Source organism: Lonchura striata, chromosome 15 (genome assembly GCF_050655825.1).
Source record: "Lonchura striata isolate lonStrDom1 chromosome 15, ASM5065582v1, whole genome shotgun sequence".
Classification (NCBI taxonomy): Eukaryota; Metazoa; Chordata; class Aves; order Passeriformes; family Estrildidae; genus Lonchura; species Lonchura striata.
Window position 1 is genome coordinate 8,259,956 of NC_140717.1, and position 16,135 is coordinate 8,276,090.

General features: G+C 49.8%; 2 protein-coding genes across 3 annotated transcripts; both read right to left on the reverse strand.

The window, feature by feature from the left end:
* Positions 1 to 599: 599 nt before the first annotated feature.
* Positions 600 to 8,490, reverse strand: ESS2 (ess-2 spliceosome associated protein). The gene is made up of 10 exons (XM_021549879.3): positions 8,289 to 8,490; positions 7,868 to 8,036; positions 6,872 to 6,967; positions 6,390 to 6,556; positions 5,510 to 5,627; positions 4,922 to 5,055; positions 4,707 to 4,809; positions 3,630 to 3,739; positions 2,617 to 2,732; positions 600 to 2,050 (listed from the first exon to the last, which is right to left on the reverse strand). The coding sequence occupies exons 1-10, from the start codon at positions 8,433 to 8,435 to the stop codon at positions 1,765 to 1,767; spliced, it is 1,446 nt and encodes a 481-aa protein (XP_021405554.2). The 5' UTR covers positions 8,436 to 8,490; the 3' UTR covers positions 600 to 1,764.
* A 1,140-nt stretch (positions 8,491 to 9,630) lies between these two features.
* GSC2 (goosecoid homeobox 2) lies at positions 9,631 to 12,053 on the reverse strand. 2 transcript variants are annotated; one of them, XM_031506189.3, is made up of 3 exons: positions 11,639 to 12,049; positions 10,628 to 10,875; positions 9,631 to 10,093 (listed from the first exon to the last, which is right to left on the reverse strand). In XM_031506189.3, the coding sequence occupies exons 1-3, from the start codon at positions 11,946 to 11,948 to the stop codon at positions 9,992 to 9,994; spliced, it is 660 nt and encodes a 219-aa protein (XP_031362049.3). In that variant the 5' UTR covers positions 11,949 to 12,049; the 3' UTR covers positions 9,631 to 9,991. The 2 variants fall into 2 exon arrangements, with proteins under 2 accessions (XP_031362049.3, XP_085449228.1); XM_085593102.1 differs by lacking the exon at positions 9,631 to 10,093 and having other exon boundaries at positions 10,338 to 10,875; positions 11,639 to 12,053.
* Positions 12,054 to 16,135: the final 4,082 nt, after the last annotated feature.

Below are 16,135 nucleotides of genomic sequence, written 5' to 3' on the forward strand. Positions count from 1 at the left end.
AAAAGTCTGAGCAAATTCATGCTTTTAAGCATGAATTGCACAATGTGGAACTAACCACACTCAGACATCACATTCCCCTATTACTCCAGCTACACCCTGGTATGAGCACAGCCAGTTAGAAATGCTGTGGCACAGAGATGCCACATGCCACTCCTGATCCATGTGTGCACCCCATCTGCAGTGCCTCGAATGCTGCTCAGCCTTTCTGTGCATCCCACGCTCAGAGGAGTTTCTGCACCCACAAATGGGCAGGAATCCCACATCCACTCCTTGCTCCTGGTCTGCTCAGTGACCCAAACTGCAGGCCAGGGTCTGACCTCCTGCCTGTGTACCTAACAAAGAGGTCCTATGCTTAATGGAGACAAGCATTTCACTGTGAAATAAATAACTAGTATTTGAAATTACCTAAGAACTAGGTTCATATCTAGCCAGTTCAGTCCTTAAAGAACAATTCTGAAAGCATGAAAACTTTAGTAACTGCACTCCTTTTACATTAATTCATGAGTACCTGAGAATAATTTTTTTTGCTTAAAATAAAAATACAGCCTTCAAGTATTTCTGGACTAAAAAGGTAAAAATTACTAATTTTTGAGTCATGATTCCTAGCAATGTCATGTTGATAAATTTATTTTTACAAGGTGCACTATAAAAACAGTCCCTCAGAAGGGTTTTTCAGTCAGGGACACGAGTTTTAGAAGTGGGAGAGAAAACCACACAAAAGAAAGCTTTCCACCAAGACAAACACAGCACCCAGTGCCCCAGACCTCAGAGAACGCTGCAGACACTCCTCAAGTTGCTGGGTAAGACTTTCCATGGATGTTCCCTCAGAAAAACATCACCTGACTATAACAAATGCCAACGCTGGCAAGTGTTACACATGCTGTCTTGTACTCAGGTGGGGTGCAAGAAGTGGAAACACCTGGCTACACCTGCTTCCTTCTAAAGAGTGCACAGTGAGTGCTTCTCCAAGCTGGATCACATCACACAAGGGCTCATCCCACACACAAACGTCAGCTCATATGCAGCAACCACAGCACGTGTGGTTAAAATTGCTTTTCCTTTTTTTGGCCAATTATGAAAACTAAAGCCAAAAGTTTCAAAGAACGGGAGAAAAACACCAAACAAAAGCCCCAGTGTGGCTATCAGAAGTATAATTTCTGTGCTTCAGAATGGTACTGCCATCCTGGTGGATGACACAGGACTGTCTCTGGCCCCTGCATCATGATCATCAACTCTCTGGAGTCACACACAGCAGCTACAAAACAAATCTGATCCCTTCCCTCTGCCAGCTGCAGAACAGGGCAAGCCAAAACCCTTCAGAAGAAAAGTCTGAGCAAAAGCAGCAAGGTAAATCCCACACTGCAAAGTGTAAGCAGAGGAAGAGGAAATGGAGTCCTCTTAAGGAACACTGGTTTTAACAAGATCACAAAGTTAGTCAAACTTGTGAACTGCATCAGTTTAAATTCAAGTTAAAGAGAACCTCTCTAAAATTCTGTGTCATGCCTCAGTATGCACATGGTTGTGTCCCCTCTTCTGCAAACTACAAACAAGTTTGACAAGCTGGACCCCAGTCAAGTTCAGCCTTTAAAAAAGGCTTACCCCACTTAAGAAACAGATGCAGCTGAACAGAAATTAATTTAAATGCACAGCGCTCTTAAAAACAGAAATATATCTTTCAGAAATTATCTCCATTTCCCCAGTTTCCAGTAACCAGTCTGCAGTTCACTGAGCACAGCACTATCATCTTGGTGGTGACTGGAATGTTCAGAAGAAATCCGATGCCTTTCTTCTTTTGGGAAGCTGCAGCAAATTGTCCGTGATGGATGTAGTGTCCTGAGATACTGGTGTGTGAGATACTGTCCTAGACTGTGGGGTGCTCTGGGGGGTTTGAGGCCCACTGGCCGGGGTCTTGTAACCAGGAGTTCCTGTGTGGGCTGGGGAGGGAGTGTAGCTGGCTCGCAGGGCTTTGTCGGTGTATTTACTTGCAGTCCTGTTTACAAGTCTTTGCAAAGCTGGTGACATTGCTGGGCTTAGTCCTTTTGGAGTAAGGCTGAAACAGAATAAAAAGCTTTAAGAGATTTTACAGTAAAAAAATCTGCCTTTATTAGGAAAAGTAATACTGCCTTCCTACGTGACTTCCCCCCACAGAGAAGACCCACTGCCTGCAGAAGTCATTCTGCCTGCAGGTAAATGCAGCCTGTCTCTCTAGAGAAACAAGTGACAAAAAACCTCCTGCATCCTTCCCAAACCTGAGTGGCATGGCCTGACTTTTCCTTTGATCCCATTCTGTCCTTCCTGTGACCCCCCAGGCAACTCTTATCATGTCTCTTCTTTGCAATAAGGCAAGGCACTGATCCAGAGGCATCGCTGGGTGGCTGTAGGGCAGAGCAGTAATGCTGACAAAGAGTGTCAGGGACGTCCACCAGCCACTTTCCCTCAGGAATTAAGTTTTTTTAATTTCTAAATTTTTAAATTTTAATAACTTTCAGTCCAAATGCACCTCTTCCTGATTCCAGTATCCTTCCTTACCATCATTCTTCCCTTTCTACAGGTGCTGATTTACATCTCATCAGATAATAGCCACCCCCAGGTCTGCTGTCAAAACAAAAGTCTCACCTGGCCAGGTTTTCTGTCACTTTTCGAAGTGCCTCCTGCTTCTTTGCTCGGTTTTTAGCTGCTACTTCATTGGCCATCTTGAGTCCTAACCTCTCACGGCGTCCGGGCTCCAGGATCTATAAATGCATCACACAGTTCACTTGCCAAGGCACTCAAGAGTGATGAAAAATGAGTCAAAGCACCTTCACAGCTGGATTCCAATGTACAGGGACAAGTGGGGTCAGCCCACACCTCTTTGCTGCTGCATAAAGGCCAGAGAGGACACAGAGACCTTCAACCTGCCTTAGCAAGTAACAAAAATTGTAAAACGAGTCCGGTCAAGGAAGCAGCCATTACCTCTGGCATTTCCTCCTGCTGTTTCTCCTAGACAAACAATGTCACCTGTGTCTTGCCTGGCCTGTAGCCAGCCTGCTCTCAGGCATACAGAGACATTCTTAAACAGCAGGAGAACCAGTCAAGGCCTTTGGAGTCTAACAAAACAGAGGCACATACAGCAAATTACACCTTTCTTAAACTAAGAGTCTCAGACATCTCACATTCAAAGATACCAGCAGGAGACAAGTAGCATGCAGGGTTAGGTGCCATTAGCAAAACCAGAGTGTCTTTTCTACTCTCAACTGATACATCTGCCTCAGGCTGCAACAGCCAGAAGATAAAGACAGAGGGAAATGCTAAAATTTCCACCTATTCACACATTAAAATCAGAAAAATTGAGCATCTCTTCAGTTTCCTCTGAAAGCCCTTCTGTCTGGGCCCACCACCAAATGCAGAATCTCATTGTCCTGCCAGCAGTTCCTACCTGTGTTCCAACCTCAGGTAGCTCCACCAAGAAGATTTCATGTGGATCCATGCTCACCTCCACCCTCCAAGCACAAGCTAGATTATTAGTTTCAAGGACAGGGAACACCACCCAGAGATGTGTCACACTCCATGTTAATCTATTCCTTACTCACTTGCCTTTCCCTTCTTAGTTCTTCCCCCCCAGAAAAGAATGTTGTGCTAACATGAAATACCTTGAAAGCTGGGCCAGGTGTTCTGTCCACATATGGTCTTTCTGACCCTTCCAGACGCAAAGGGGTGCTTTCAATTTCACCCCATGTCATAAAAGGTGACTCACTGACACCTGAAAACAAATTAGCAAGTTATGCCCATGCAAGACGTTTGTTATTCATTCATCACAAAAAAAAAGAAGGGAGAGAGAAGCAAATTAAGAAATGCAGCAAATTAATCAACAAAGGAGCCCCTACACTGCAGAGAAAATCACAGATCACAGCCAGTGGGAACATGTGGTTCCCATTAAAAGGGATTGCCTGTAGCTGTGTCACCCTCCCAGTTACAACAACCAAGCACCACCCTTTCCATGTCTTCATTTTTCCATTTGCTAAGCTTTTGATTAGTTATACTTTCATTTTTCCCTCTACAGTACTAGTTGTCCCCTCTGCTGCTAAATAAAAATTCCTTGAACACAGGAAACTCTTTAAAAGTAAGAAAACAGGCAGAAGATTTAAGGACATGTAATAGCCAAATGTACACTCCAATCACCTCAGGGGGCAGCCTGTACCAAACAGTGACTGCACCTTGTCTTACAGGTGTAGAAAGGATCCTAAGAGCCCGATTAAGTCTCTGGCTGGAAAATCCTGCTGTCCAGGGCTTGGAAAAGGCATTTACGATGGAGAAAGGAGGTGCTCCAAACGCCACCTACAGGTTTCCCAGAGGGAAAGCCCCAGCATGTTCAGGCGTTGAGGTAACCACAAAAAGCACAGAGAAACAACGGGCAGGTGCAGAACAGGTACAAATTCAGTATATGTTTCAACTCGAATTAAAATGTTCAGTTTGTTCCAACTGAAAGTAGCCCACAGCTAGATGATTCCTGAGCAATAGCACAGCAACTTCAGAGTCTCTTGATGCAGGGTAACTTCTCCTACCAGTGTATTGGACTAGGATTTAAGCCCTGCATCCTGCTGGCATACACAGCACAAGGTTTCACCTCCTCATCTAACCCTGTAATGACACCCTAGTGTTGAAGACAGCATCAAAGAAAGTGCAGTAATAGTCCTCTTAAAGCAGAAGAAATAAGAAAATCCTCTTACCTGGGGCAGGAGACGGGGTAGCCACAAATCCATACCCATTCACTTTTGGAGACTCTTGGGGTATCAGTTCTTTCCCATCGGGTCCCACTTTGCCCTGTTTGTACTGAAATACAAAAGACAATGTGGAGAAAGGTGAGAGTCAGCTGCATCCAGCACACACACACAGTTCTGGGGGATGAACCACACGATTTGAGTCAGAAGTAAAATTATCCAACCTGAGCATTGAGGGCTGCAGCTTGTTGGAGCTGTGATTTGCTCACAGCTTGGCTAAAAGGGTCCTTCACAAAACGGGTGTTTCGATGCACAACTTCCCTGGGCTTCTTAAAAACTTCACTATCATCAGGTACACCTTGAAAAGCAAAGTGACTTTTAAAAAAGAGCTCTTTACTTCACTGGTTCACAGAAGTTATCAATTGTACATTTACAGCCAAAAAAGAAAACTACTTTTACAAAAATATATATTTTTCTATAGGAACAAACAGACTGACAAGTCCAAAGAGAATTCTTTGAGCAGAAGCAAACAAATGAAGATGACAACAAGTGATCATAAAGAAGACAGACCAGGAAAGAGCTTTGGCTGCTGAAAACAGGTACTTCTGTAATACAGATGAGCTTTTCAATGGCAAATAGAACATGATCAAACTTTGGAATCAGAGGCCAAGAAAAACAGGGAAAAAAAGACACTGTTTAAAAAAAAGTTTACAGAAGAAAAAGCACAGCATGACCTGTAAGTGCTGCTCAGTCATGTACAGAAATGCTGTAAGCACTGTTTGGAGCCAACCCACCTGGAACCAATGCCTCACCTGTAGGATAATACATGAGGGTGTTCCGAGCTGTGTATTCCCAGGTATCCAGCCCAGCTTTCACATTCTCCAGAGCCTGCTGCTCGGCTGAAGGAAGTGCCAGGTTTTCATTTTGTCGCTGAAAGGGCGATGGAAAAATATAAGTTTTAAAAGGTGAAAAAAAAAAATTCTGAAGGAGCCTCCTGCAATCTTTTATTCAGGCAGACACAACTTGGAGAGCTCAGTCAAAAGCTCAGCCACCTGCCCTAGAACACCTTGCATAAGGTATGTAACAGTCTGAGGGACAATTGGGATAAAAAAAAATAACACTCCCTCAAAACAACAGCAGCAAACACCCACATGTCAGTGCCAAACTTCATGAAAAGGCACTGCATCCCACAGCCATCAATGTCCCAGCTGCTCACTGCTGATGGTTAAAGACTGAAAAAGCAGGCCCAGAACAGCACTTGGACCTCCCCTGCAGGTAGCTGAGGAAGGCAGCACAGCCAGCCGTGCTCTTGCAGTTCTGTGCTTCAGCAGCTGTGTGGGTTATTACTGATAAAAGAAGCTGAAAACTGAAATAAGACAGACAAACTGCAAATAATAAGGGGCTGACGGACAAACAGCAGGAACTGTGATGCTGCTGACAGAACAGGCTGCCAAGGACAGCAATACTTGCACTCTGTGCAGTGCTTTGCAGCCTCAAAGCTTTCAGAAGAGACTAAGCCTCAGTAATTAAGCACTGTTCTTGTGTGACAGAAGGGGAAAAAGCAGGACTGCACAGGGAAGCAAAGAGCAGTCATGGGATGCAGGAAGCTGGGTCTTAGCAGAAAGCCAGTGAAATGCATTTCCCTGCTGTGTCCCTTGGAAGAGCAGAGACAGAGCTGAGGCAATTCCCTACCCGGGTGTACTCCTCCTCCGCGCTGTACAGCCAGGCGTGCTTGACCTTCTCCTTCTCCTTGGCCACTTCCATGATCTGCTCAAAGGAAGCATTATCCTCACTCGTGTGCTTTGCCAAGAAGGTGTCCAGGCTGGGAAGAGCATCTTTATCATCTTTTTCTGCTTCTTCTAACAAGAGAAGGGAAGAAGCCTGAGGAAGGTTAATGCCTCCCTTTCCAGGGGAGCACTGTATCCACCTCCTAACCCTGCTGGCAGCAAGCCTTCCACAGACACACCAGGAATGCCATCAAGCTGGGCCAAAGACACAGCTCCACAGAGTGGTGCAGGAATAAATCAGGCTTGGAACACATATAACCAGCTTCCAATAAACCCTTTCATGGTGTTTATAGCAATTTATTTTAAAGGTGAAATGTACAAATGGCCAGCTGCTGGCAGACAATTTAATTTTGGAAGAATTCAGCTGGAGAAACATAATTTTCCTACCTTCCTCTGCAGTCTTGATACCAGTCTTAGATTTATTTCCCACTGGAAGGCCACCTAGATGCACTTCTGGGGTTTCAAATGTGGCTGGGGTAACATCTGCCATCAAAAAAAAAAAAAAAAAAAAAATCACCTGGTTACTGGAGCACACAACAGGATTTCCTCTAAGGATGCTGTACCAAGTAAGTCACAGAAGGCATATCAAGAGAACAAAAATTAAATTAAAAACTTGTGAAAAGAGCTCCAAAATGTTCTACTGAATTCTGTCTCAACCTCCAAACAAGATTTTGGCCTCATCTAAGACATTTTTCTCCTGCTGGGAGAAATTCCTAGGAGAGCCACAGCCCAGGGTGTAGTCACCCTACACCCTGCTTTTGCCAACAAAAGCAGCAGCAGATCAAACTGAGCCCAGGCCAGGGCCAGCACCTGCAGCAGGGAAGGAAGGGACACCACCTGGTGATGCCCTTTGCCACAAGAAAGCCTCTTACTCAAACCCCACTGCAAGAGCTCAGCCAGGGGCTGGGCTTTAGGAAACACCTAAACTGAAAGTGAAAGAAAACATAAAACAGAACACTGGATACCTGCTGTGGGAACCTCTGATAACCACGAGCTTCTTCTGTCCCTGATACATGAGAATCTCAAATATCTGTAGATGCAACAAGAGCCCCTAAAACTACAAGCTAAAATAAGGATTCAAAACATAGCTTAGGGTTTCTCATAGTAGAGAGCACATAACCTAGAGAGCAGGAACTTGGCAAAAGATGCCTATGAGGAATGCTTTTTAAATGGCTGTTTTTCCCAAAACCATTCCCTCAAAGAATTATTAGACACCATCAAAGAGAAATTCAGCATGAGCCACCAGACACTGCCCAAACCGGCACACTTAGCTCTCATGCAATATCAACATTGAATCTTTAAGATAAGCATTGTCCGCACGAAGTTAGATAGAGCAGCAATATCAGATACACACCCCTGATGCCCCACAGAGCCAGTTCTTACAGGGTGCAGGTGTGTCCCTCGACGATTTGTTCAATGAAGAGCCAAACTTGATAGCAATTTGTCTCATTTTCTCCAAGTCACCGTTTTCCTCAGCCTCCAGGTAGTCCTTCTGTGCTCGCAACTTCTCCACATCGGGAAAAAAGTCTCGCTGGATGATCTTCTCTAAGCTCTGCAAAGACAGAGACAACTGCAATGCCCCGCTGGGACACCTGGAGCACCGGCTCAGCTCGGGGCCAGCAGCGCAAAGCCACGGGCGGCCCCGGGCCCCAGGCCGGCAGCCCGAGGGGCGGCCCCGGGCCCCAGGCCGGCAGCCCGAGGGGCGGCCCCGGCGCTATTTCCACCCGCAGCTGCGGTTGCAGCGCTCGGCACAAGCACCGGCGGAGCGGAGCCTCCCGGGCTCGGTCCCGGGCCGCCGTCTTACCTCGATATAGGCCTCCTCATCCAGGATCTTCTTCGAGTGCCGCGCAGCTGGCGACACCACTTCCTTCCCCGTCACGGCGACGGGGCCCGCGGCGGGAGCCGGCACCAGAGCGGCGGGAGAGGCCGGGGGCACCGGTATCGCCTCCATGGCGTCGGAACCGCCGCCGGGACCGCGCCCGGCCGTGACGTCACAGCTCCGCGCCGCGGCACCGCAGTGCGCGCCCCTCCGGCAGCGGCGGGGCCGCGCGCGCCCCCTGCCGCTGCGGAGGACCCGGCCGGTCCCGGGCGGGACTGCGGCGGGATGGGAGCCGGGCTGGGAGCCGGGATACACACGGGATGGGAACCGGGGTGGGAGCCGGGATGCACACGGGAATGGGAACCGGGGTGGGAGCCGGGATACACACGGGAATGGGAACCGGGACGGGAACCGGGCTGGGAGCTGGGATACACACGGGAATGGGAACCGGGATACACACAGGAATGGGAACCGGGATGGGAACCGGGGTGGGAGCTGGGATAGGAACCGGGATACACACGGGATGGGAACCGGGATACACACAGGAATGGGAACCGGGATGGGAACCGGGGTGGGAGCCGGCATACACACGGGAATGGGAACCGGGATGGGAGCCGGGGTGGGAGCCGGGATGCACACGGGAATGGGAACCGGGATGGGAACCGGGATGGGAGCCGGGCTGGGAGCCGGCATACACACGGGAATGGGAACCGGGATGGGAGCCGGGGTAGGAGCCGGGATGCACACGGGAATGGGAACCGGGATGGGAGCCGGGGTGGGAGCCGGGATGCACACGGGAATGGGAACCGGGATGGGAGCCGGGATGCACACAGGATGGGAACCGGGGTGGGAGCCGGATAGGAACCGGGATACACACGAGACGGGAGCCGGGATACACAGGGGATGGGAGCTGAGTTGGCAACGGGGATACACACGGGATGGGAACCGGGTTAAGACAAGGGAAGGGCGCCGGGCGGATCCCCTCAACGCCCCCACGGTCTCTTCAGACCTGCTCAGAAACCCCCCGGGCCCGCGGAGCGGACCCCGGCTGGCTGCTGGGCGGGGTGGCAGGGCACTTTTATTGATCCCGCCGCTTTCCAGCTCCTGGCCTCTCCTTGGCCCCGCCAGGAACACGGACACGGCTCGCTGTGACAGGGACTGGCTGGCAGCAGGGCTGAAGGCGAAGGCTGCCTGTGCCAGTCCTCTCAGCACAGCACGTTCATCACCTCTCCCCAGGCTATGGGAAGAAACCCGTGTTTCTTTGTTATGAAACAAATCGCTTGTCCAGCAAGTTCAACCCCAAAAGCAACTCTAGATGCCACTGAGGTGCTGCAAACAGGACACATTCATTTGCAGGATATTTTGCAAATCTACATCAATAAAACTAGCACAAATACTACGTGCACAGAGTAAAGACACGAAGGGGAGTTTCTCCTTCTCTTAAAGTACACACATCTAACACTAGTACAGCTCTGTCCCCTGCACATCCTGCCTGCTGAGTTATTTGCCACGTGAACTAGGTTTGGAAGAGGCATGTGAAAGTGCCAAAAAGTGTGTGCTTTTACCCGTCCTCCTCCTGTGTGAACCACAGAGGTTCCCTTTTTGCTGCATTAGCCCCCTCGGGTTACCCCCCTGAGCCTGTCAGCTATGGCAGTGGTGCTCTTGGTGTTCTCTGCAGCCTGTGAGCACTAACAGCTCTCCTTGGGGGGCTGCTTGGGCTGGAGGGTCAGTGCAGAGGCAGTCGCCCTCTTCTGATGCCGCCACTTCGCCCGACGATTTTTAAACCAAACCTAGAAAGTGCAAAACAAGAAAAGGGCTTTTGCATGTCAGGTGTTACTGGGAGGGGGACAGGCAGTGGCCCTCCGGGGCTGTGAGGTACTGTAATAGAAAGGCTTGATACAAAATGTAATCAGTCCCTCTGCTGCAATCTTTCTTGGGTATGTGTGAGGGGCACAAAGGAGTTGGGACCCCCCATGACAAATTCAGAAGTCACGCAGGTCACTTATGTAAGGAATACAGACTTGGGTGCAGGGGATGAGCAGCAGAGCTGGGCATGTCTCTGTGTGACAGGTGATTCTGGGAGAGAGGCATCATGTGAGTCTGTGGGACTGGATGCCAGTACAAATTAGCCCAGCTGAAATGGTTTATATTCATCCATTGCTCACCAGACTTAAACTCTCTTTTGTCAAATGCACAAGATGGATTTTAAAATGAGACCATAAGTGTGCAGGCCCCCAAAAAAAGACAGCACAATGCCCCAGTCTGTGTTCCTGGGGACTGCAGGAACACAAGAATCCTGCCCTCAGCAAGTGGCAGAACCTCACCTCCACCCGCTCCTCCTTCAGGTGGATGCGGTTTGCCAGGTGCTCGCGGGTGACCACGTCTGGGTACTGGTTCTGGTGGAAAAGCGTCTCCAGAGCCTGCAGCTGCTCCTCGGTGAATATGGTGCGGTGCCGGCGCGTGCGGCGCTGGATCTGCTGGAAGGTCTGCAGCTCCCTTGGCTTCTCCTGGGAGCTCCTACAGACCCTGACTGCCGGGTGGAAGAGCCGCAGGGGCCAGGGGAAGCGGGCATCTGCGAGGGGACAGGGACAGCAGTGTTAGAGGTGTGGGGCTCAAACACTCGCCACGCTCAAGGCAGCTCAGGCACCCGTTGCATCCCTGCTACAGATTGGAAGGAGGCAGCCAGTCACCTGGAGTGGGTGGCAAGCTGAGTGGTCACCATGCACGTGGGAGAAGAGTTTGGGGCATGACATGGAGAAGGATGCAGGTGGTGAGCACTGGCTGGGTTTTCTTTGTTCACTTACCAGTTGCACTATGGTCAGCTCCAGAAAATAACTGCAAACTCACAGCCCGGCAAAGATCTGTGTTTCAGCCCTGACACAAGGGAATTCTGAACCTTCAGGATGCTCTTGAACTGCATTTTTAAGGGTTTGCTACTTTTTATTTTCCACAGTAATTTTGCTTGACATAGCCAAACCCCTTTTCCTTAAAGGGTAAGTGAGGTTCCCCAGGGCTGGCGTTGTCAGGAAGCACAGGCACAGCTCTGCACATGGGGCTCCACTCTCCACAAAGAGCTTGAACCCCTCGAAGTATCATTCTCTCAAGAGTTTCACACTAACCAGAAATATCCAGTAATAATCGGCACCCTCTTCTTTTCAAACGCTAGCAGCACTCTTAGGAGCCCTGCTGAGAACAGCTCAGATTGCTGGGCCTCAGGCCCAAGACCACCGTGGCCAGATGCCATATTGCCACTTAACACCCAGGTTTTCCCCTGCCCACAGCACTGGCACCAGCCCCTCTGCAAGCCCCACACCTGAACCAAACCCAACACTCACCCAGCCAAGCTGGCAGGTCCTGCTGGGAACGGGTACTCGTGTGAGAACAGCAGCAGCAGCTGCAGCCTGCCCCTTCCAGCTCTTCCTCCTCTTCCTCCTCCTCTTCCTCCTGCAGGGAGCTGGCTGGGATGGTCTCCAGCTCGCAGAGCCGCTTGGGTGTGCAGTCCAAGATGCTCCGTAGGCACAGCGGCACCAAGACCTGGGGGCTCTTCTCCACGGGGCTGGAGAGGATGTCCTCGATGCTGAACGGACGTGGCTTCTTCAGGCCTCTCCTGCCGGCGTCAGCCCCTGGCACTGGCTCTGAAGACATCCTGTGCCAGCAGCGGCTGGGGAAGCAGGCAGCCCAGCTGGGGGCTGTGCTCTCCCTTCACTGGCTCCCTAGTGGGGTTTTGCTAGGGAAAGGACAGCTCATGTGGCTTTTAAAATGGACTGGCAAAGCCATCCAGAACCACAGCTTTGTCTTGGCATTTCAAGTGGCTGTCATGCTTACAGTTGAGTTTTTATTTTATACACACACACTCTTTTCCTCCCTCTGACCTAGCTGTGTTATGACTGAAGCCACTCTAAATATATATATATATAGAGAGATATAATCCCTTTGGAAAGAAAACCGTAAAACCCCCCTGCAAATAAAATAAATTCTAACTAATCTTGGCAGCTTTGTGAAGGGTTAGTGTGGATCTAAGATTTAGCTAATCCCATAAAAATGACTGGAGAAGGAAATCTGATTTCTCCATCTCGGGTGTAGATTTGAGATGGTTATGATCTCCATTGTGCAGCAGCCTCCTATCCAAGGAAGGGGGAGGATAGCTGTTCCCAGCCCGGAAATGGACCAGAGGATTAACTCCTTAAAAGAAGCAAATTATCCCTTTCTCTGGCCAAATGAAAGCTTTCCCATCAAAAGAGAGCTGTCATATCATACAATATGAGAGAAGAGAGAGTTCAGCTTAATAAAAAATCATTTTTAATGACAACACAGCCTTTGGCTTTGCCAGAATTCTCTGTGAAAGTCGATTCATTTTCTGCTGAAAGCAGAGAAATTGTATTTTCCCTCCTTCCCCTTTCCCCCATGTCTGCTGCCCTAATCATTGTAATAATGCAGATGCTTTGCATGTATCCAACATACTCTTTGTAAGGATTCAAAGACCTTAATAAATTAGATTACGAGCTGCTTGCAGCAGCTCTGCACAGCAGCTTAGTGGCATGTAACTGCCTCCCATGCAGCTGAGCCATGCTCTGTGTGGGGAAGGGAAGGGGGGGATTGTTGCTGCTGCTGCCTCTGTGTGCTCTCAGTGAGGTCCCACAGCCATCCAGGCAGGAGTGTGGATTCAGTGCCACAGCCAGGCTTTCCCAAAGTCCGTTCAATTCCTGGCTCCTGCCCAGCCAAAGAAACTGGGGAGAGGCCATGGCCAAGATTCAGGACAGGAAGGGAGGCCTGGCTTTGCCCCCTCCCCTGGGCAAACAGCAAGGTCTGGAAGCTGCAATCCACAGGAGGAGAGAACATATTGGACCCTGTGTTTTTAACTGACATGAATAGCTGGGAATAAAATAGAGAAGGTGTGGTTAAGATAAGGTTGCTTAGCAAAGTTTAAACCCAAGTTCCCTTTCTCTCAGTGTGGTTAAGCCAAGTGAGAAGCAAGGCCTCAGGAGCTCAGATGGAGAGCACTCACACCTGGTGTTTCCTTGCAGTCCCACCCATGGTACACCAAGGAGACACACGGGTGGTGCTGTGAAACCACTGCACACCAAAGATCCTCATGCTGGACAGCCCAGCAATGCCCCCAGCATCCTGCAAAACTTACAGCCAGTCCCCAGGAGAGCCTCTCTCAGCTCCCTTTTCTCTCCTCATCCCTGCTCACTGCCTGCCCTTCCTCACCTGCGGGTCCCTTAGTGCTGGGAAGAGACATCCCGTAGCTGTTCTACTTGTGACTCACCTAAAACCAAACTGCTGCTTTTCCTTCCATCCCTTTATTTGCCTCTGCTTCAGCTGTTCCAGTGGTGTAACTTGGATTATAACTGAGCTCTGCGAATCTTTACCTTTTGAGATGAAGACACCTTTGTGGCTGTTCGGTCTGGACACGTTCACTGCTGCCCTGCCAAGGTGTCAGTGCTCCAGAGAGGCACTGGGGATGCCCTAATTCCAGAGATCACAAAAGCTCCCAGTTTTTATGCATGTACCCAAACGCTGGCACAAGGAGTGGATGTGGGGCCAGGTTCTGCTCCCCACTCTGTGCTGGTCCAGAGGGGCCATAGGGCAGGTGGAGGATCTGACCAGCTCTGTTCATATGCCTGAAGAGGATTAATTCTCCTTCCCCATCCTTAACAAAGGATGCCTTTCCCTGGGCATCCTGTCCCAGCCCTGCCTTCCCACCACACATGCACTTAGCCTATTAGGATCTCCACTGATTGCTTTCTTTCATTCCTCCCATACCTTTCACTACAGAAAATGGACTGGTAATACTTCTTTTATCAAAGAATTATGGGATTTAGGACCCAGATTGTACAAAGAGACTTTTGATAGCTGCTGGTAATCAAATCCCAATCGGCAGACACTTCTCTGCACCCTGTTACCAGAGAGGAATAAAGGAAAGGGATTTCTGATGTACTGTTTACTGAGCCTCTGGGAGATAGGATCGCTGGGCTATTTCATATTAGAAAAGGAAAGGAAAATAAAACAAGAAAGAAAAAACATGCAGACAAGAGAGGACAATATAGATATAGATAAAAAGAAAAGAAACAGGTTCTTATAATTTTCTTATTGGTTAAGGAGATTCCAAAGCCATTATAGAGGATTAGCAAAAAGGTTAATCTGCTTTAGCTGTTCACTTGTCAAAAGTGAATTTATAGGGTTTGAAAATCCTTCCTATGGTGAAACAAGAAAAAATCCCCCTTTCCCTCCTCTGCCCCTCCCTTCTGCAGGCAGCACAAGGTGATGGGAACACTGGAAACCCTACAGTGTGGCAGCACCCTCCTCTGCCCTGCCCCTGCCTGTGTGCTGGTACCTGTGGGAGCTCTCGTTTGGCAGTGCTTCTCCCCACTCGCTATCTCCAGTGTGGGGTGGCTGTGATGCTGAGGAAAAGGAGGATCAGATCTGAGGGATGTAACCATGCTCCTGCACTCCTCTGCCTTACCTGGGACAAATCTTGCACTCTTTCACTCATTGATATTGACAGCAGTCAGGACAAACCTGGACCCCTGGCTGGATTTGGGCTTCCAGGCTGATTCCTAAAGCAGAACAGAGATGGAGGCTGCTGACAAGTGTTGCAAAAAAGTACAATCTGGGGGCTTTCCATCCCCAAGGGAAGTGCTCAGCCCAGGACCCACACCTCAATGTCCTCCTGGCCACCCAGTGGAGCCACTGGTGCATGCCAGCTGTGTTTTCCTGGGCTGCCTGTGATCATCCAAGCAGCAGATGCCCATCACTCACTCCGTAACCACTGTGAGAAAGAACCCAGGGTAAAAATAATCCTTCAAGATCACAAACAAGAAGCATTTTCTGTGTAGCTGAAATTCAGTGCGATGTGCTAGTCAGGTGTTAAAACTATGTTTAATAAAAAAACAGAAGTCGTAAAATCATTGGGTGGTTTGGATTGAAGGAGGCATTTAAAGATGATCCTAAAATTGTGCCAATTAAAATTGTTCAACCCTGCACCAACTAAGATTAAGAATTCTAATAAACTCATTTTGATTAGATGATAATTACAATAAACCTGTCTCTCTCCTCAAAGGCCATTTCATTCCACAGGAAGAAGTGGAATCTCTCCACTGGGTAGTAGTGTTATTAGTGATATTTCTAGTAGGGATGCTACCAATAGTGGTGCTAGCTGTCAGAGATGGTGTGCGTGGTGGAGCAGGACCGTGGGGTACCAAACCTCCTCTTCTGCAAGGAACCACGATGGAATCAGACAAATGCTTCACGCTGAAGCATTCCAGTGGGCATTTCAGCGATCTTACACCGCCTCATGCTATCCAAATCCCTCTGTGCTCGGCAGGCAGCACACGGTTTTCGGAGGTTCTGGGTTATCTCGCTTTTCCCCGACTACGGAAACGGCTCGGGATGATGATGCTCTTTAAGTCCTGCCTTGCAGCCGGCAAGGGTCCCGGCAGGGTGAGGGAAGGAAGGACGGACGCACCGCGGGTCCCGGCAGGGTGAGGGAAGGAAGGACCGCGGGTCCCGGCAGGGTGAGGGAAGGAAGGACCGCGGGTCCCGGGCGGGTGAGGGAAGGACGGACGGACGCACCGCGGGTCCCGGGCGGGTGAGGGAAGGACGGACGGACGCACCGCGGGTCCCGGCAGGGTGAGGGAAGGACGGACGGACGCACCGCGGGTCCCGGCAGGGTGAGGGAAGGAAGGACCGCGGGTCCCGGGCGGGTGAGGGAAGGACGGACGGACGCACCGCGGGTCCCGGGCGGGTGAGGGAAGGACGGACGGACGCACCGCGGGTCCCGGCAGGGTGAGGGAAGGACGGACGGACGCACCGCGGGTCCCGGGCGGGTG